General features: G+C 42.4%; 2 protein-coding genes across 2 annotated transcripts in view; one reads left to right on the top strand and one right to left on the bottom strand.

The window, feature by feature from the left end:
- LOC141789418 (uncharacterized) overlaps positions 1–22,393 on the bottom strand; it is a 71,158-nt gene that overhangs the window by 27,535 nt on the left and 21,230 nt on the right. The window lies entirely within an intron of this gene.
- On the top strand, positions 20,888–22,331 carry LOC141789375 (phospholipase A2 inhibitor 31 kDa subunit-like). The gene is made up of 5 exons (XM_074668766.1): positions 20,888–20,986; positions 21,317–21,427; positions 21,522–21,680; positions 21,827–21,946; positions 22,061–22,331. The coding sequence occupies exons 1-5, from the start codon at positions 20,938–20,940 to the stop codon at positions 22,315–22,317; spliced, it is 696 nt and encodes a 231-aa protein (XP_074524867.1). The 5' UTR covers positions 20,888–20,937; the 3' UTR covers positions 22,318–22,331.

Below are 22,393 nucleotides of genomic sequence, written 5' to 3'. Positions count from 1 at the left end.
CTGACACTAAAAGCAGCAAATCAGAGAGGAAAAATAAAGAAAAAGAAACAAAGACACCTGGATCCAGTCTTTTTTTTCAATCATTCAACCTTTGTTTAATTGTGAAAAGTCATTGCGGGTGTTCCCTCTTTTTTTTATTAATGATGTATAGCGTACAGAGAACAACAATAAAACCAGACAGTTAAATGCAGTTACATTCAAAAGCATCCATCCATTTTTTTCTGCTTATCCTGGGTCGAGTCGAGGGGGACAGCAGCCTAAGCAGGGAAGCCCAGTCTTCCCTCTCCCCAGCTACTTCGTCCAGCTCTTCCCGGGAATCCTGAGACGTTCCCAGGCCAGCCGAATGACGTGGTCTCCTCAGCATGTCTTGGGTCTGCCCCTGGTCTCCTCCCCAGGGAGGCGTGTGGTAGGCATCCTCATCAGATGCCTGAGCCACCTCATCTAGCTGCTCTCAACGTGGAGGAGCAGCGGCTCTACTCCAAGCTCCTCCCAGATAGCCAAGCTTCTCACCCTATCTCTAAGGGAGATCCCGGCCACCCTATGGAGAAAGCTCTTTCGGCCACATGTACCCGCGATCTTTTCCGAATTTTCCCAACTCATAAACCCACATTTAAAAAAAAGATTACATATGCAGCCACTGGGGGTCAAAGGCCTTACCCAGGGAGGAGACCAAAAACCTAATGGTCACTCTATCAGAGCTCCAGTACGCCTCTGTGGAGAGAGGAGAACCATCCAGAAGGACAATTTCTGCTGCAATCCACCAACCAGGCCTGTATGCTAGAGTGTCCAGTGGAAGCCCCTGCCCAGTGAAAGACTCATGGCAGTTCACCTGGAGTTTGCCAAAAGGCACCCAAAGGGTCCTCAGACCATGAAAACCAAAACTTTGCTCTGAGACCAAGAGTAGACTTTTTGACTTTTTGGCACTGCTCATCACCTGGACAACACCATCCCAACACCATCCCCACAGTGATGCATGGTGGTGGCAGAGTCCTGCTGTGGGGATGTTTTTCAGCCGCGGGAACTGGGTGACCGGTCAAGGTTGGGGGAAAAATACATGCAGCAATGTACACAATCATCCTGGATGAAAACCTGCTGCAGAGCGCTTTGGAACTTAAACCGGGGCAACAGTTCATCTTTCAGCAGGACAACAACACACAGCCAAGATTTTAAAGGAGCAGCTTCAGGATTTGTATCGAATTGAATATGAATTCATTTGGTCCCCTGTAGGAGAAACTTGTCTTGGAGGACAGGCCCCCCCAGGCCACCACATACAATAGTCAATACAGTGTGAACAAGATACAGTGCAGACAAACACAACACCCTTCCAAAAACCAAAAAACTTACAGGCATATGCACACCCCACACTGCCATTCCCGGACATTACATGGTTTCCATAGTGTGAGCCCTCAAGTCCTCCGGCTTGTCTGTCTGTGTCCCTCTAGTTGCTTGTTGATTAAGCCTAGCATGTGGGGTAAATGAGTTCTTGTAACAGTTTAGTGCACAGAAAGGGGTCCTATACCTCCTTCCTGAGTTTAGGAGCTCAAATGGACACTAAAAGACAATGCCTTACGTGAAAAACAGAATTGGACATTAAAGATCAACTATGGACACTAAAAGACAATGCCTTACATGAAAAACAGAATTGGACATTAAAGATCAACTATGGACACTAAAAGACAATGCCTTACGTGAAAAACAGAATTGGACATTAAAGATCAACTATAGACACTAAAAGACAATGCCTTACGTGAAAAACAGAGTTGGACATTAAAATAGAATAGGAAAGAATAGAAAATAATTTTTTTATCCCTGAGGGGAAATTCAGGAGTCACCGCAGCATTTAAGAAAACAAAAGTAAGAAAGAGTATAGAAAGTGCAAAAAGGTCCATAAGAAATAAGATGACGACACCATGTCCACCACTCTCCAGCCCAGCCAGTCTCAACCTCCACAGGATCCAGGACTGAGCTTCTTCAGCAGTCTGTTCAGTCTCTGTCTACTGGATCCTGTCTGCTCACAGCAGGCGAAGCTCCTCCAATGTGGGGCCGGCGTCTGATGTCAGCTCCGTCAGCCACGTCCGTGAACAGCACGATGCCGCTGGGTTAGCACAGCTAGCTCATCCATCCCCCGGAGCTAGATAAGCCCACGTTCCCAGCAACGATAGATGGAAGGACAGGTCCACTTCGTCACCTCCCAGCTCACATTGGAGAACCAGCACGTCGTTCTCACCTCCTCCTCCACAGCTCGAGGGAAATTATCAAGCCCTACACTAGTTAGCATTGACATGCTTTCACATGTAAACAATGCAGCCATGGTTACATGTAGGATCTCCAGACAAACACAGGAGAAAAGTAGTAAAAAATATTGCCGAAGCCACAAAAAGTTTGGTGTCCATGACTGACAATGAACCATACAAAGTGATGATCCACTCCAAATACAAAGATGACGAAAAAGAGACAAAAGAATTACAAGAAACAGACAAAGACGAGAGAGCTGCTGTAACAGGCAGCTACTTGGGCAGGGCCTAGCAACGTAACCTAAAGATCAACTATGGACACTAAAAGACAATGCCTCACGTGAAAAACAGGATTGGACATTAAAGATCAACTATGGACACTAAAAAACAATAAATAATTACGTCAAACTTCTGTAAATGCAATGAAAAATTCTATTACTCTGACGATATGTGAAAAAGACAAGACTAAATACTGAGTTAATGGGGACGGGACTAGATAGGCTCTGCTTCTCCCGTCTTCCCTTTCGGACATGTACAATGTGATCATCCATTTGACAATGTGTGATGTTATATATGTGTGCTGACACGACCGAAATAAAAATCAATTCAATTCAATTCAAATCAATTCAAATTGGGAGTGCAGCACATGAGAAGGATCATTTATGATGTTGATGGCCTGTCAAATAACAGACTGGTCATACATGTCCTGGGGGGCAGAGGGTGGGGGCTGCCCTATAACCTTCCCTGCTGCCTTAACCAAGTTGGATATTTGAGCTTTATGTTTAACTGTCAGATTCCCAAACCAATTGGTTATCCCAAAGCGCAGGACCGACTCAATGGATGCTCTGTAGGAGATCATCATAATGTTTCTGCTAACTCCAAATATTCTCAGATGCCGCAAGAAGTGAAGGCGCTGATGAATCCTCAAGCATACATTTGATACATGTGTCTACCAGTTAAGCATGATATCAGTGTATTGTAAGAGTACGTGTAAGAGAATGACTCTTTATGAATGATTACTTCTTGTACATGAACAGAAGACAATCAGCAAAGAGGTTCTGTTATCGCCACAGGAGGCGCTGGAGTAACAAACAAAATGTCCACTCAAGAATACACCAGACACAACTCCGGTCTGGCTCAGCTCCATTGTGTGTTGGCTGTATACAGTAATGCGCACCCACTGTGTGTTCAGTCTGGCACATATAAGGACATCCAGACAGCTGGAGTCACAGAATGAGGAGTTCTCCAGTTTCACACCCCAATGATGATCCTCGCCTGCTCCATTTTGGGCAGTGAAATCTCAAACATTTTGACTCCTGGCCTGGCTCCTCTTTTAAATCACAAAAAGGATACAACACGGTCAAGGTCTGGTGACTGTGACAGCCACTTCAGAATACTCCAGCATTCAGTATTGTTCAAAGATTCAGAGAATCTGGCCTGTGTATCATGGCAGTACCTACCAAAATAAAAAAATATTTACCATCATGGAAAAAAATCCAACAGGAGTTTGACTGTGTTTTGGGCCTAAGCATGGTTCAGATATAAAAAGACTTGTCCAATGGGGTTTAATTTCATCATCTCAAAATACATTCAGTATATTGTAGACACACTGGAGGTTGAAAGTTACCGAGTGCCTTAGTTTTCAGCAAAGGGTTCATCCTTGGCAAGGGGTCAAAGTGACATTTATTTGTTCTATTATTTAATCCAGTCATGCAGTGCCATGTCCTTGCCTGAACACATTTGCACACAAATATTTGCTGCTAGCTGAAGTGCTCCTTCCCGCCAACAAGAAACAGGTTTTATATCGTGATGTAATTCTGCTCTTTACTCCTTATTTAGATTTTAAAAATGATCAGCCAACTGTAATGTCCTGACATGTAACAGGAAGTTAGTGTGTCTCCACCAGAAGTTGTCATCCAAACAAATCTATACGTCGATCATTGAACTGCTGTCACAGCGCCATCCAGTGAAAATACATGACACATAATTTTCCATGCAATTGTTGTGCTTTTAGCTGGAAACTGGATGTGATGCTGCAGGCGGTCGCTGGGTTAGTGTGTGTGTTCACGTAGTCAAGGTTGAAAAAATATATGAAGTTTCCCAAATACCAGGCTATGTTTGGACATTGCCTAAGACAGACCACGTTGTGGAAAAGACATACGCTTTTATTCTGAAATCAAGCATCTACAGCAGGCAAATCTTAATTCTGAATTAAGAGCTCCTCATCCAGTGATCTTTTTGTCTCACCTCTCCAGCCTTAGGCTTAGGAGAGGTTCCCACACCTTCTGCAACACTTTCCCACAGGTGCCACTAACCACTCACACACACTCAAAGAAAGAAAAGACACACTGGTAAGCAATTCCCTCTTTAACATATCACAACTGGGCCTGAACATGGACTCTTCCACAGCTCCAGAAGTGCTGGCGGCAGGAGCAGGGCAGGCCAAACGCTTGACAGCAGCCGTGCAGAAAATAGCATGAAGGTGTGGCGAAGATGCGCCCAGATACAGCTCTGGGGATCCAGCACAAAGACTTACTAACAACTCTCAACCTACAGGTGACTACAAGCCCCCCTCCTAACGCAGGATCCGCTCCCCTCTCTGACTTTCTCCACTGTCAGAAACCCTAAAAGTCACAACCAGCACTCTGTCATTGTTCATGTCCCAGCCCCATGACCAGTTAAGTGTCTCTCCCACACATTGCTGCCCATTCAGTCCTCTTTTTAACAGCTCCACAGTGTTCCCCTCATCCTCACACAGGTGAGTCTCATCAGGTCATTAGTTGAAATAAATGCAGGTCCTCTATCCCCTAACCTTGCAGAGCAGATGGACCTGCCTGATTAATTTCCTGAAATCCTCCAGATCCATCTTTCCAGGCTCCATTGACCAACAATTTCACTCAGCTAAATTCTGACCGGCCCAATCAGGAAAGAGTGGGGGGATTTGTGGGAGCGGCAGGAGCGGCGGGAGGTCAGGAAGTGATGAGCAGATGTGACGTCAGCAGACTTTCGTACTTGTAAGCGTTCCTTCGATTCTTGGGTTAACTTTACACAAACAGCAGCAGCAGTCATGTCACGCCATTATCACAGCTGTTTCACGTGTTCCCGTAGTTGTTTGTCTGTTGTTTCTCAGCAGCGGTGCACAAAAGCTACATCATACCGTAGCTTCATGTGGATTGGTCTGTGTTGAGTGTGTCAATCAGAACGGTTGTCCAATCACCAGCTGCTGATTTTTTGAAGGTCCCGCCTCTGAAAACAAATCTAAAGAACTGCTACCCAGATGGACAAGTGAAATATTTCCATGACTACATATGGAACTGTTCGTCTGGTGTGTCAGGTTATGTATCCCACTCAAGGGTCCACAGTGAGACAATGACTTCAACAGTCTCACTACAACAATTTACAACAGTCCTTTGAGATCCCCTTGACACAATTTCCCAACTTATAAACCCACATTATAAAAAAAGATTACATATGCAGCCAATTGGGAACAAGGGCCGTACTCGGGGAGAAGTCCAACATCTCGATGGTCACTCTATCAGAGCTGCAGCAGGCCTCTGTGGAGAAAGGAGAACCATCCAGGAAGGACAATTTCTGCAGCAATCCACCAATCAGGCCTGTATGCTGAAGTGTCCAGTGGCAGCCCCTGCCCAGTAAAAGGTTCATGTCAGCCCACCTGGAGTTTGCCAAAAGGCACCCAAAGGGCCCTCAGACCATGGAAACGAACAAACTTTGCTCTGAGACCAAGATTAGACTTTTTGGCGGGAAAGCCAGGCATCAATGTTTGGAGGACACCTGGCACTGCTCATCACTTGTGACATGTTTTTTGTTCCATTATTTGATCCAGTCATGCCATGCCATGTCCTTGCCCGAACACATTTACACACAAGTATTTGCCGTTAGCTGAGGTGCTCCCTCCCGCCAACGAGAAACACGTTTATATCATGATGTTATTCTGCTCTTTACTCCATTTTTAGATTTTAAAAATGATCACGTAACTTTAACATCTTGACATGTTACAGGAAGATAGCGTGGCTCCTTCAAAAGTTGACATCCAAACACATCTAAACGTCGATCATTGAACTGCTGTCGCAGTGCAACCCAGTGAATCCATGGCACATATTTTTCCATGCAATTGTTGTGATTTAAGCTGGAAACTGGATGTGATGCTGCAGGCGGTTGCTGGGTTAGTGAGTGTGTTCACGCAGCCAAGGCTGAAGGCTGTGGGTGTGCGCTGCTGCTGGCACTGAGCCAGAAGGAGGAGCCCCTGCTTGAATGTTGTGTCGACTAACAACTGACGACAATTCCTACAGACCCTACCTTTAAATGGAAGAATTTCTCATAGAGGGGGGAGGGCAGGCTGAAGGTCAGGCACTCAACACAATTAACTCCCAGAGTTGGCTACAAGGATCCAAAATGGGCCCGATTCCCAGAAAGCCTGAAATACCACGTGGTCAGCAGACAATCTGGTGAGAAGTGGATTGGTTTGAAGGCTCAGGTTGCTGAAACCATCTTGTCTAAGCGTTGATTTGGTAGATTAAAGTCCGCTGAATACCAGACACATTTAAAATTAAAATGCAAATGTAAAAATGAAAACTGCTATAAAAGACACCAACAGCTTCTGTCCAACCAGAAGCAGGTTCTCACTTGCAGTGCCTGAGGCAGGGGTTGCCACAGAAACAACTTCAATCATGATCCAAATAAATCATACTTTCGGACTTTGAGGGGAAACTTGATTGTTCCATTTCTTCTCTCCATGGTTCATGAAGTCTTACACTTTTTCCTTTTAATCACAGTTTTTGTTGTATTTGTTGTATTTGTTGCGACTCCAGGTGTGGATTTTTAAGATGTTTGCAGAGTTTGAGAGTTCCTGTTGGAGACGCCCACAGAGGGAGGTATCCTCCTCTTCTGAATCAGAGGCTCTGTATCAGATGAAGTTTCACAGTCTGTTCAGAGACTCATCGTGATGAAGCTGACTCTGTGTGTTCCTCTCATCTGGATGCTCTTCAGCTCTGGTAACTCAACTTTCCCATCAGGCTTTATGCAAGTGTTAGAGATTTGACTCAACCTGAAATGATTTGGATCAGAACCAGACTTGGATTACTGACAGCAGAGGGATTTGTCTGATTCATTTCTTGTTAGGGATTGTGTTTTGTGAGCTTCAGTTTAAACAAACTCAACTTGTAGTCCTCTGTTGAAATTTTGAACAGTTGCCTTTAATGACCGCTGCACCTGATGAAGGTTTTCTGTTGTGTTACATTTATAATCTGTTTCTATTTTATTTTCATTGCAGCAGTCCAGTAATACTTCCAATGGTTATTAAGATATTTTTTTAAGAAACGTAATTTCTCCTTCTTTCCCCTTTTTGCAGCTGGAGCTCTGGAGTGTGTGCACAGTTTGGACCCACAGTCCTGTAACCCTTATGCTGGACCCGGCGAAGGTCTACTGTTCTCTAACATTTATAGTTTGTTTTATAGTCTGTCTTTTTCATTGAAGCAGTCATGTAATGCTGTCAAATGATATGTTCTTTTTATATAAATAAACATTATTTTTCCTTCTTTCTTTTACAGCTAGGAAGTGTGAGCACAGTTTCGACCCAAAGCCATGTAACTCTGATGAGCAGTGTTTAACAACTGCCAACCGACGTAAGAACCAAAAATGTGTTTTCAAGTTGTTCACTGTGCCAATTTGAGATGATGTCTTCTCCTGCATGGGTCCATGTACCCTTTAATTTTTTGTGCTCAGATTTTAGAAACAATCAGCTGTCTGTGAATTTCACCACAAAGATCTGTGCGCCGTCTTCCTTCTGCAATGAAGGAAACCAATCCTTTTCCCTGGCCTGTGATGGTGCCAGGGTGATTTCATCTCTTCAGTGCTGTTCCACAGACGGCTGCAACAGCAACGATATCCCCTGTAAGCAGATTTTTCTGTTTCTCTGCCAGAAAAGTACAGCTTTACAACTCTCATAGCAAGCCTTAAATTCCATTTTAAGATGAGTTTGAGTCACATGACTTTCTCCTTCTGTTTCAGATCCTGATGAAGAGAAACCAAACAGTCTGCAGTGTTACACCTGTTCTCTAACCAATCAATCTTGTAACATTATTCAACAGTGTGCAGGCACTGAGGACAGCTGCATTCGTTTCAACAGTAAGCATTCATGATTTAACTGTTCAGCTCACTGAATATTCCTTGGCTGCCCTCCAGTGGTGATTTTGAGACTAGGGAGAAATAGAAAGAACTTTTTGTTTTATTCCTCTACAGTGACTGAACGTGGTGGCGACACTCCACTCCAGGGCTGTGCGTCTGCAAACCTTTGTGAAGGTAACACTGAGCCAAAACTCAAGGCCTTACTTCTTCAGAGTGTTCTAGACTGGGCAACAATAAAATTCTCTGCTCCTGAATGTTGCAAAACCAGCCTGTGTAACAAAGCTGCAGCAGATAAACTAAGTTTGATTTCTCTGCTGCTTGGTCTGGTTGCTCTTTCTGTCTACTGACACTAAATGCATAATAAAGAATAAAATAAAATAGACACAAAGACACCTTTTTTTGTTGTTGTTTGTTTCATTCATTCAACCTTTGTTCAATCGTGAAAAATCATTGTGGGTGGTCCCTCATTTGCAATGATGTTGAGAGTACAGAGAACAACAATAGAACAACACAGTTAAAAACAGCTACATTCAAAAGCAGCGTGATTCATTATTATTGCTTTAAACTAACCAAAAGAAACAAGCTCTTGTAGTTTAAATGTTTCTTGTACCAGGTGAAAGCAGCAGAAAAGCTGAAAGCAGTTCTTCCAAATAAAGTGTTCACCCCTGGAACTTCAAGCATCAGAAGGTCATTTCATCATGTTGGATGTTGATTATAAGATTGCTTTAAAAGAGATGTTATGTATGATGGCATTTTACCAAGTAAGGCTTTATAAATGAATAAGAACAAGTGCCTGTCACATCTTGCATTCAGGGGTGCCCAGCCTACTTTTTCATATAAAGAGCAATGGTGGGTGGGGCAACCTTCACTAGAGATGAATCGGAGGGCTGAATGATAAATGGGGTCTGGGGGTTTAAGAGTAGAGGCAGAGGCATTTCTATAAACAACACCACCATAATCTAAAACAGATATGAAGAAAGCTTCAATAACACGCTTTCTACTTCGCAATGGGAAGTTAGTTTTGTACTGAAGAAAAACCCAATTCTTTGTCTTAGTTTGGGGGCCAGAGAATCAATATGACACCTGAAGGTGAGTTTTTGATCTAACCAAATACCAAGGTATTTATACTTGGTTCCTCTGTTAATGCTGTGTCCCGTGAGGGTGGTGATATAAAAACTACTGTCGGTGATGTCTGTGGCTCTGGAAATAACATGTATTTACAGTGGCGAACCGTGGCCCCAGCCACTGGGCCTTTGGTAGGACCATGGGACCACACGTGGCAATAAACAAAGAAATAAAACCAATAGCCAGAATCATGTGACATGGAAGTTCAGTATATTGATAGTTTTGCGGGATTACAAATTTATCATGTGCCTAAACACTGCAACACCTAACACAACTTCAAACAATCAAAAAAAATTAAGATATAAAATTGAAAAAAAATCAACTTAAAATCAATCACTATGCTCACAATGGGCCTCATTCACAGTGCGTACGTACAAATTTGTGCTTAAATTGTGCATACCATAAGTGTTATATTGCATACTCTCCCGGTGTCTCCTCCTCATCCTCTTTAAAATAATGTACTCCATCATTTTAGATCACATTAAAAATAAAGGCTAAAATAGAGAAATATGGGAAATAACAGGTACATCCAGAGTAAATTACATTTATTTTCGCTCTTTTTTTACTCCGTCTTTTTTCTCCTTTTTTTTCTTTAAATTTAATGAAACGAGAGAGGCCAGATATATACTCAGTACCAGATGTAAAGGGTGTTTATGGTTGACTTGTAAGATGTGCATCAAACTCACAGCTGCCGTCAGGTTAAGTTTCCTTTATGACAAACGGCTTGAATCCGACATCAAGTGTGACGGGACAGTTAATATAGATACAAATGTATATGTTGGTTCAGACGGTTACATTAAATAGTGATTGCTGTGATTGTTTATTGCATTAAAATGTGCCTGACACTTTGGAAACCTGCCTCTGAGGCATGCGCACATGTGCGCTTGTCACTAAATTACAGCTGCGGAGGGTGCATTCCGCCCTGCGCCGAGGTTAGACTGCTAATCCTGACAAACTGGGTGATGGTCAACCTTTTTGGATAATTTCAAGCATTTCTTGAAAAGACAGCCTTGAAAACGGAGTTTCAAGTAATCCAGCAACCACACAGTCTTCTCTATTACTTTCCACCATTTCTCTTCACGTTCTGCCAACTAGATCTTCTCTTTTCTCCTCACTCACTTACAGCTACAGTTAGGCGCTTATTTATTAAGTATTCCTATAGAAGATGACAGGAAATTATCCTGCCCACAACTTAACAAAATATGATTGGCTAAGACAGCGGTCATTGTCAAATTGTGTCCACATTCGCTTCAGTTACACAGGCATTCATTGCAGTTACTGAAGGCCCTGCCTGCCAGAAGGTGTCGCTGATTTACCCAGATACCATCAAAAGGAAAATTGTGATTGGTCCATTTTCCATTTAGTTATACTGACCAACTGTTTGCCAGGAGAAGTTTATAAAAATAAGCCAATCGCCTGACTTCAATCCAACTGAACATTTGTGGAAAGAAGTAAAGAAAAGGGTTCACCAGAGGGCACCAAAGAATATTCCAGATTTAAAGACAATCTGTGCAGAGGAATGGGCCAAAATCACACCTGAGCAGTGTGGGCCATTAGTCCAAACATACAAGAAGCTTCTGGAAGCTGTCATTGCAAACAAAGGCTTCTCCACTAAGTATTAGATGAGTCTCAGTTAGTGTGTTCAATACTTTTTTCCTGAGTTATCGTACTTAATTCACCATAATCATTATTTATGGACCTGAACGTTGTGATTTCTTTTCATGTGTGGATTATTTGGGCCTGTGATGGTGCCAGGGTGATTTCATCTCTTCAGTGCTGTTCCACAGACAGCTGCAACAGCAGAGATATCCCCTGTAAGCAGATTTTTCTGTTTCTCTGACAGAAAAGTACAGCTTTACAACTCTCATAGCAAGCCTTAAATTCCATTTTAAGATGAGTTTGAGTCACATGACTTTCTCCTTCTGTTTCAGATCCTGATGTAGAGAAACCAAACAGTCTGCAGTGTTACACCTGTTCTCTAACCAATCAATCTTGTAACATTATTCAACAGTGTGCAGGCACTGAGGACCGCTGCATTCGTTTCAACAGTAAGCATTCATGATTTAACTGTTCAGCTCACTGAATGTTCCTCCACTGCCCTCCAGTGGTGATTTTGAGACTAGGAAGATTTAGAAAGATTTTTTTTTTTATTATTCCTCTACAGTGACTGAACCTGCTGGTGCCACTTCACTCCATGGCTGTGCGTCTGCAAACCTTTGTGAAGGTGACACTGAGCCAAAACTCAAGGCTTTACACCTTCGGACTGTTCTAGATTGGGCAGAAATGAAATTCTCTGCTCCTGAATGTTGTGAGACCAGCCTGTGTAACAAAGCTGCAGCGATTAACTGAGTTTTATGTCTCTGTTGCTTGGTCTGGTTGCTCTTTCTGTCTACTGACATTAAAAGGAGCAAATCAGAGAGGAAAAAATAAAGAAAAGACACAAGGACACCTGGATTCATTCTCATCTTTTTTCCATTTTATCTGCAAGTCTTATTTTTGGAAAACACTGTGTACGCTTTGGTGGACTACAAACACAGGTATGAAGTGACCTCCTTTGTGTGATGGTCAACAGCTTGACAGCGGACGTGCAGAAAACAGCATAAAGGTGTGGCAAGGAAGTGTGCAGATGAAGCAAGGCATGCTGACAGCTCTGGGAATACAGCACAAGGACTTACTAAACCCGGCAACCCACTCTCTGCCTACAGGTGACCAAAGCCCCCCTCCCAACACAGGAACCGCTCACCTCTCTAACCATCTCCACTGTCAGAAAACACTCAAAGTCACAAACAGCACACTGTCATTTTTCATGTCTCCACCCCCAAACCATGGCCACAGAAAAGAGCAGTCTAGTGTCTCTCCCAAACACTGCCGCCCATTCAGTCCTCTTTTTGACGGCCCCACAGGCCCCAAAAATATTACACATGCAGCCACTGGGGAACAGGGGCCTTACTCAGGGGGGGGAGACCAAGAACCCGATGGTCACTCTATCAGAGCTCCATTAGGCCACTGTGGAGAGAGGAGAACCATCCAGAAGGACAATTTCTGCAGCAATCCACCAATCAGGCCTGTATGCTGGAGTGTCCAGTAAAGGACTCATGGCAGCTCACCTTGAGTTGGCCAAAAGGCTCCCAAAGGGCCCTCAGACCATGAAAAAGAAAACTGCTCTGATTAGTGTTGTCACAATACCAAAATTATTATATATATATATATATAAAATACCAAAAATTCGATAGGATATCTGCCTATAGAATTTTGATGCCGATACTTAATCGATACCACGGCAAAACCTATAACATCAGAAAATAAATAGAATACGCAGCTTGAAGGGAAGGCTGCTTCAAGTGACATCTCTTTGTGTGTCTGTGGGGCAAACGGAGGTTTGTGAAATCTGGTAATGACATTGCTTTTGTGCTATCATCCGATCTAGTCATGTCATGCCATGTCCATGCCTGAACACTTTCACACAAATATTTGCCGTTAGCTGAGGAGCTTCTTCCTGCCAACAAGAAACAGGTTTTATATTGTGATGTAATTGTGCTCTTTACTCCTTTTTTTAATAATAATAATAATAAGATACATCTATTTTGTACAGCCCTATTCAAAGTACTACACAGGACCTTAGAATTTTTTTCAGAAACTCATTATCATTTCACCCGACAATTTTCGGAACATCAGTTGGTGTTGCCCCGGTGTAGAACCAACTTTAAACAGAGGATGATGTGTTACAGAGCAATGGTGGCATGGAATGCCTTACCCTTTTTTTTCTGGTCTCTGATAGTAATAAAATGTGCTTTAAGGAAAAGCTGAAATTGTTTCTGTTTACCCAACATGTATAACTGTGAAAATGCATTGTCAAGTGAGCATTTATTTAGTATTATTATTCTTTTTTAGGTATTGAGCGGCAATCTGTGTTGTGTGTATTTGTTAGTATGAATGTGATATAATGTTAAAGTGTTTGATGTTTACTGCTTCTTTGGTTGATGAGATTGGGGAGACCCCAGGAAAAGTTGCTGCTGTTAATTTCAGCAGCTAATGGGGATCTGATAAAGAAAAAATAAAGTAATGAAACACATTATTCAGAATGCAAAACAAACATGAAAAGATGTATTAAATACAAAACACAATAACACAATTCAGACATCAACAGTTAAACGCAGTTCTAAAAAGCTGAGTTTTGAGCAGGGATTAAAATGTGGAAAGGTCAGAGCAGTGGTGGATGTGTTTGAGTAAAGACTTCCGGAGGAGAGGGGAAACTATGGTGAAAGCTCTGTCACGCCACGCCATGCTTGGTCCTATGCGTTGGGGAAAAGAGGTTCATGCAGACTGTGGGTTGGGTTATGGGGGTGGAACAGGTCAGTAAGATAGTGGGGGTTGGTTAAGGAGGGCTTTGAATGTCAGTAGAAAGACTTTGAACTGGATGCTGTGGGGAACAGGAAGCCAGTGGAGGTTGTGAAGAATGGAAGTGGGTTAGTAGACAGGAAGCTGGATTCTGAATGTACTGTAGTTCACTGAGAACTTTTGAGGAAGAGCCATAGTGGGTGGATACGGGAGGCTGAAGGCCAAGCACTGAACACAATTAACTCCCAGACTTGGCTGCAAAGAGCTAAAAAGGATCCTTATTTCTGGTTCAAGAGGCTGATGGTTAGTGGACAGTCTGGTGAGGAGTGAATTGGTCAGGTTGCTGGAACTAACTCGTCCAAGTTGATCTGCGAGACATTAGAGCGGGCTGGATCCTCATAGACCCAAGTGGTTTGAACCAACCTACATTGGGATCTCCAATGGGCCAATGGATCAAGGTGAAAGTTAAAAGATAACCAAACTGATTGGTGACACAAATTGACAGCTTTTCAATCCAAAGTGTTCATGGAGGTTTCCAATAGTTCCTGAGTTATTGTGTCCTGTGAAGACAGATTGGAGAGGAACAAAAGCAGAATCCAGAGGGGAGAGAGAAACTCAGATCAGAGACACTAACAGCTTCTTGTCCAATCAGACGCAGGTTCTGACTTGCAGCGCTGGAGGAAACAAACAGGGTGTGTAGAAACTGTGGTATCCTCCTCTTCTGAACCAGAGGCTCTGTATCAGATGAAGTTTCACAGTCTGTTCAGAGACTCATCGTGATGAAGCTGACTCTGTGTGTTCCTCTCATCTGGATGCTCTTCAGCTCTGGTAACTCAACTCTTTCCCATCAGGCTTTATGCAAGTGTTAGAGCTTTGATTCAACCTGAAATGATTTGGATCAGAACCAGACTTGGTTGACTGCCAGAAGAGGGATTTGTCAAATTCATTTCCTGGTCAGCTCCGATCAGGTTTGGTGAACTTTGGTTTTAAACAAAGTCTGCATGTGTTTCTCTGTGTGCATTGTCTGATGACATTTTCTTTCTAGTGCAGCAGACTTGTGATGCTGCCATATAAATACACATAGTTTGTCCTTCTCCCCTCTCTACAGCTGAAGCTCTGAAGTGTGTGCAGGAAGCGCACTGGTCTAATGAAGAGATCAGTAAAGACCCAGAGCCCTGTAACTCTCCTGATGTTCACTGTGCAACAGTTACCTTCCTGGGTAAGAACAATAAAAATGTGTCTTTAAGTCATGCATTTTCGTTTTAAGATGAAACCTTTTCCTGTATGAGTTCATGTATCCTTTCATTTTGTGCTTAGATTTGACACTTATGGGGCACTATTTCATCAGAAGGACCTGTTTACCATCTTCCCTCTGCAATCAAGGCGACCAATTATTTTCATTCAGCTATGATGACGCCAGGAGGAGTGTATTTCTTCACTGCTGCTCCACAGACGGCTGCAACAACAAAGTTATCCCTTGTAAGTAGATTTTTCTGTTTCCTCTGCTAGGAAACTACAGCTTTAAAACTTTCTTCGTAAACTTCAAAACACATACATACACACACACACACACACACACACACACACACACACACACACACACACACACACACACATTCACACACACACACAAAAATACAATATTTTCAACCCCCCGGTTTAATATTTTCAGGTAAATCTGTGTCACATATCTTTCTTCTTCTGTTTCAGATTTTGGAGAACCAAAACCAAATGGTCTGCAGTGTGTCACCTGTTCTCTATTAGATCTATCTTGTAACAACACACAACAGTGTGTGGGAAATCAGGACCGCTGCACTGCTGTAGATGGTGAGTCTTTATGATGCAGCTGTTCAGCTTCTCTCACTGAATGTTTCTCTGCTGCCCTCCAGTGGTGATTTTGAGACTAGAAAGAAATGGAAAGAATAACTTTTTTTTATTCATCTACAGTGACTGAGCCTAGTGATACCTATGCACTCCATGGCTGTGCGTCTGCAAACCTTTGTGAAGATGACACTGAGCTGAAACACAAGCTTTTGTACCCTCAACCTATCCATATTAATAAAATGGAATTCACTGCTCCTAAATGTTGTGACACCAGCCTGTGTAACTCAGCTCCAGCAGACAAACTGAGTGTGATTTCTCTGTTGCTTGGTCTGCTTGCTCTTTCTGTCTGTTGAAACAAAAACCAGCATGTCAGAGAGGAAAAATAAAGAAAAAGATTCAAAGAAACCTGGATTCAATGGCCCTCATTTATCAATCTTGTGTGAGAATTGGAGCAGATCTGGTTGTAAAAATGAGCTTTCGTGACACTCAAGTGTGATTTATAAAACGTGCCAATCATTCACAATCGTCACACTTCCTTTGCTTATACTTAAATTAATTTGTGATATCTGACTATTCGAAGCCAAAATATTATTGTTTCCGTTCGGGTCCAAAAGTTTAGAGTTGGCTTTTAAAAATGTTTGGAGCACTGAAAGAAGCTGCAGACTCCAGCCTGAACCTGAACCTGAACCTGTCACAGACTGAGGAGGGGGTGGAGCTTGTACTGGGTCTGCTTCAGTTTCAGGCAGAATTGACAGAGGGACAGACCAACCTGTGTCAGATAAAGATAATGAAACATTTTCAATTCTGCAAACTAGTTCAGCTAAAAACTGATCTCATTAACTTCATTTGTGGCGTTTTTGTTGCCTGGCCAAGAAATTAGTGGCTTATGCGCAATTACGCACAGGGTGACTGGAATTTTTGGTTATTTGTACCATGAGACAAGCCGATTGGTTGTGATCCCATGTGAATAAATGTCTTTTGTTATGAAACAATCACTTTTAAACACACAGTTCACATTTATATGATAATATTGTAAGGACTGAAATAATAAAATCAATCAAGAATATATAAATAGAAATACAATATAAGTGTTTGAGAAAGAAGTGATGATAGATGGCACAATTTTCACTAAGTGTGTCTAAAAAAAAAAGGAAGCAGCGTTGGACGGGTTTTCATGCTCTCACCAGTCCCTCCTGCAGGTCTGTGAAGCTGCTCTTACCTCCACTGTGAAAGTTTGATTTCTTTTTAATCTGTGTGTGTGTGTGTGTGTGTGTGTGTGTGTGTGTGTGTGTGTGTGTGTGTGTGTGTGTGTGTGTTTGTGTGTGTGAAAAATTGAGCTTTTCCCGCCTTCAGTGAGTCACATGACCAGCTCCTAATGAGTGTGACATCAAAGAAGTGCTGCAGCAGAGGGAATGACATGCACAAAAGTTTTGCAAACTACTCATCATAGATGGCACAATTTTAACCAAATGTGTAAAAAAAATGTTTTTTTTATAGAAAATTTTGTCAGGAATCCATCTATGTGAATTTTAAAGCTGTATGACTTAATTATTTCTGTACAAGCCAAATTCCTGCAACTTGATCTTTTGCTCCTATTCATTCTTAATGGGGTTTCTTATGAGTTGACCGACTTTGAGGGCCATTCGAAAACCGTTTGAGAAAGAAATCCCAAATAACTTTTGTAGAGCATGGTCCAGTCTGTCATGTGGGGGAATTTGAAGCCGATACTACTCACGGTTTCTGACTTTTCAGATTTTGATTGAAGGCGAAAATAGTGTGAAAATTTTATTTTGAAAGGCAAATAGCCATCTTTCTGTTGGAAAAAGGTCAGGGGTATCAGTGTGTGATTTTTGCATCTCAATGAGACAAACATTTTGACCTTGGTTTCATCTTTGTACGGCATTCCTACTGGCTGTTAGGGCCGATTTGGTGTACCTTGCGAGGATATTATGGGATGTTGGGGGTCAAGTTTGGTATTTTATCAAATTCTTTGCCGATCCTGAGGTGTGTACAACATTTGGTAAGTTTTTGAGCATGTTTGGGGAGGTCAAATTAGAGCTCAAAGACCGGACAGCATAATAAGAAAAAAATTCACCAAATATAATAGTGCCCTTGTCACTCTGGGCGAGGACCCTAATAATCTGTGGGAGCTAGGAGGAAAATTTTATCAGAGACGACAGCTTGGTTAGTCAGCCTTCACCTAAACAGGAGGTGAGCTGAGTCAGAGCCACAGTAGTATTTTTGCAGGCTTTGTACTCAATTTGTGTTTTGATTTCTCTGGAGGCATTTGAGAAGGCAGGTGTGAGGCTCCTGAGATCGACAGGCGCCCTATAGCTGTATGCGAAGCCCTTGCCACTACAAACATGGCCAGGATAGCCAATCTGCTTAATTTTCCGTTTCAGAAACAGACAGGTGACATTGGGGAGACTATGCCATGTTTTATACAGTCTATGGTTCAGTCCTGTAACACAAGGCTGTGCACAGATGTGCTCCCAACAACATGTGTTTCCTGTTTGTGTACATTTACAACATAAAAATAAAAAAATAAAAAAATAAAAAAAAACATAAAACAGTCACAATGACAGTCTTCCTTTGAGTGTGAAACATTATAAAGTCATCCATCCCTTCATTTTGGGGTATTAGCCCTCTGGCTTGGGGTGTTAGCCACCAAACTCACTCAATCAGGCACATGGCAGCCCACCTGGAGTCTGCCTAAAGGCCCCTGAAGGACTCTGAGACCATGAGAAAGAAAACTCTGCTCTGATGAGACAAAGATTGAACTCTTTGGCGTGGATGCCAGGCGCAATGTTTGGAGGAAGCCAGGCACTAGTCATCACCTAGACAACACCATCCCCACAGTGAAGCCTGGTGGTGTCAGCATCATGCTGTGGGGATGTTTTTTCGGCATCCAGAGACAGGCTGGAGCGATGGTTCATCTTTCAGCAGGACAACAACCCTGATGACACAGCCAAGATATCAAAGGAGTGGCTTCAGGACGACTCTTTATGAACTAATACATCGTGAACTAGAACAGAATACAATCAGCAAATTGGTTCTTTTTTCAACCCAGGAGGCGCTGAAGTCAACAAAAAAAAATGTCCACTTAGGAATACACCAGTCTGGCTCAGCTCCATTGTGTGTTGGCTGCATATGGTAATTCACACCCACTGTATGTTCGGTCTGGCACGCATCAGGACGTCCAGACAGCTGGAGTCACAGAATGAGGAGTTCCCTGGTTTCACATCCAAATGATGATCCTCGCCTGCTCCTTTTTAGGGAGTGAAACCTCAAAACTTTTGACTCCTGGCCTGGCTCCTCTGTTATATTACAAAAAAGGATACAACAGGGTTAAGGTCTGGTGACTGTTACAGCTACTTCAGAATACTCCAGGATACAATATCATTGAAAGAATCAGAGAATCTGGCCTTTGTATCAGTTCAGTACCTACAAAAAAACAATTCTTACCATAATGGAAAAAAAACCCAACAGGAGTTTGACTGTGTTCTGGGCCTAAGCATGGTTCAGATATGAAAAGACTTGTCTAATGGGGTTTAATTTCATCATCTCCCAATACAGTCAGTATATTGTAGACACACTGGAGGTTTAAAGTTACTGAGTGCTATAGTTTTCAGCAAAGGGTTCATCCTTGGCAAGGGGTCAAAGTGACATTCCTTTTGTGCCATCATCCGATCCAGTCATGCCATGCCATGTCCTTGCTTGAACACACTTTCACACAAATATTTGCCGTTAGCTGAGGAGCTCCTTCCTGCCAACAAGAAACAGGTTTTATATTGCGATGTAATTCTGCTCTTTAGTCCTTATTTGGGTATTAAAAATGATCACCCAACGACCGAAAACATGTAACAGGAAGTTAGTGTGGCTCCTTCAGAGGTTGACATCCAAACAAATCTATACGTCGATCATTGAACTGCAGTCACAGTGACACCAAGTGAAAATACAAGGCACATAATTTTCCATGCAATTGTTGTGTTTTTAGCTGGAAACTGGATGTGATGCTGCAGGCGGTTGTTGGGTTAGTGAGTGTGTTCACGTAGCCAAGGTTGAAGGCTGTGGGTGGGTGCTGCTGCTGGCACTAAGCCACAAGGAGGAGTCCAGTTTGAATGTTGTGTTGACTAACAACTAACAACAATTCCTATAGACCCTACCTTTAACAGGATGAATTTCAGGTAGAGGGGGGAGGGCAGGCTGATGGTCAGGCACTAAACAAAATTGACCCCTAGAGTTGGCTACAAAGGTCCAAAATGATCCTGGTTCCAAGAAAGACTGACTCTGGAAGACCATGTGGTAAGTGGACAGTCTGGTGAGGAGTGGATTGGTTTTAAGGCTCAGGTTGCTGGAACAAACTTGTTCAAGGGTTAATTTGTGAGACTTTAAAGTGGGCTGAATTCTCAGAGACCTGGGAGGTTTGAACCTTACAGTGGGACTGATGACTGAACTGATCTCCAATGATGTTTATATGATTCACGATAAGTTTTTTTTTTTTTTTTCTCTCCAGAAAACAGAGAACTTTTAAAAGAGACACACTGGACACTAAAAAAAAGACGGCTTCTTGTGCAATCAGATGCAGGTTCTGACTTGCAGTGCTCACCTGTTTATTCTTCTATAAAACAGAGGGCCATATTTGTTACAAACATGTATTTGTGGGATGAGAAGGTGAGCTCAGTTTGTATGGAAGCCTATTTAGGACATGATTCAAATAAAAATACAATAAAGGCAATACATTTTAATTTAGATATTATAGGCGCATTGCCAAATGCCAAATGTGTGATTTTCATTTTCATCTTAAAGATATCTTATTGTGTGACATAATTCAGATTTTCAAGAAATGGTTTGCCAAATACCAGACATATTTCAAATGAAAATGCAAATTTAAAAAAATGAAAACTACTATCAAAGACACTAACAGCTTCTTGCCCTATCAGAAGCAGGTTCTGACTTGCAATGCTTGAGGCAACAAACAGGGTTGCCACAGAAACAACTTCAGTCATGATCCAGATAAACAAACTTTCTGACTTTGAGGTTAAACTTCATTGTTTCATTTTTTTCTCTCCATGGTTCATGAAGTCTCACACTTTTCCTTTTATTCCAGTTTTTGTCGTATCTTTTGTGACTCCAGGCGTGGATTATTAAGATTGATTGCAGAGTTTGATAGTTTCTGTTGGAGACGCCCACAGAGGGAGGTCTCCTCCTCTTCTGAATCAGAGGCTCTGTATCAGATGAAGTTTCACAGTCTGTTCAGAGACTCATCGTGATGAAGCTGACTCTGTGTGTCCCTCTCATCTGGATGCTCTTCAGCTCTGGTAACTCAACTCTTTCCCATCAGGCTTTATGCAAGTGTTAGAGCTTTGATTCAACCTGAAATTATTTGGATCAGAACCAGACTTGGATTACTGACAACAGAGGGATTTGTCTTATTCATTTCCTGTTAAAGATTCAGGTTTTGTGAACTGTTTTAGGTTAAATAAAGTCTGCATGTGTTCCTCTGTTGGGATTTTAAACTGTTGCTTGAAATGACTGCTGCACTTTAAGTCGTTTTGTGTAGCATTTATCGACATTTTCTTTCTAGTGCAGCAGTCTTGTGATGCTGCCATATTAATACACAGTTTGTCCTTCTCGCCCCTCTCTAACAGCTGGAGCTCTAAAGTGTGTGCAGGAAGACCATCGGTCTAATGAAGATATCAGTAAAGACCCAGAGCCCTGTAACTCTCCTGATGTTCACTGTGCAACAGTTTCTTATCAAGGTGAGAACAATAAACACGTCTGTTAGTCACTGATTGCCAATGTAAGATAAAATCTCCCTCATGGGTCCATGTATTTTGTGGTTAAATTTTATAGAAGATTCGATGAAGCTCTTTTCCATCAGAAGGATCTGTGCACCGTCTTCCCTCTGCAATGAAGGCACCCAACTATTTTCAATGAGCTATTTTACTTCCAAGATCACTGCATCTCTTCACTGCTGCTCCACTGATGGCTGCAACAACAAACCTATCCCCTGTAAGCAGATTTTTCTGTTTCCTCTGCCAGAATAGTACAGCTTTACAACTTTCTTAGCAAACTTCAAAACATGCACACAGACACACACTACACACCTGCACTAATAAACAACATATAGAATTATGTCACACGTCTTTCTCTTTCAGTTTCAGCTGCTGTTAAACTGGAACCAAACGGTCTGCAGTGCTTCACCTGTTCTCCAGATCGATCCTGTAACCAGACACTTCAGTGTATGGGCATTGCGGACCGCTGTATTGCTGTCGATGGTAAGTCTTCATACAACTATTCAGCTTCTCTCACTGAATGCTCTGCTGCCCTCCAGTGGTGATTTTGAGACTACAAAAAAAATTGAAAGAGTTATTTCTTTCATTCATCTACAGGGACACACCGGGGTGTAGCCCGTCCACTCCATGGCTGCGCATCCTCAAACCTCTGTGAAGGTCACACAGAGATAAAACTGAAGCTTTTGTTCGCTCAATATTTCCTGGTTGATGAATTGGGATTCACTGCTCCTAAATGTTGCAGAGGCAGTCTGTGTAACTCAGCTCCATCAGACAAACTCAGTGTGATTTCTATACCACTTGCTCTGGTTGCTCTTTCTGTCTTGGCTAATGGTGGACTACAGACACAGGTGTAACTCACAGCACTAATGAAGAGACCTACTCTGTGTGGTGGTTTCATGGTTGTTTTGTCTATGATGTTGTGTGTTGTGT

This window comes from Halichoeres trimaculatus, unplaced genomic scaffold, assembly GCF_033239565.1.
Source record: "Halichoeres trimaculatus isolate MK-OKI-2021-1 unplaced genomic scaffold, fHalTri1.1 fHalTri1_scaffold_4, whole genome shotgun sequence".
Classification (NCBI taxonomy): domain Eukaryota; kingdom Metazoa; phylum Chordata; class Actinopteri; order Labriformes; family Labridae; genus Halichoeres; species Halichoeres trimaculatus.
This window is presented reverse-complemented; position numbering and strand designations above follow the sequence as displayed.

Coding starts and splice junctions, on each gene's coding strand:
- LOC141789375 (XM_074668766.1), top strand. CDS start 20,938: ATGAAGCTGACTCTGTGTGTCCCTCTCATCTGGATGCTCTTCAGCTCT. Junction 20,987..21,316: donor CTGGATGCTCTTCAGCTCTG/GTAACTCAACTC, acceptor CCTCTCTAACAG/CTGGAGCTCTAAAGTGTGTG. Junction 21,428..21,521: donor TGCAACAGTTTCTTATCAAG/GTGAGAACAATA, acceptor TAAATTTTATAG/AAGATTCGATGAAGCTCTTT.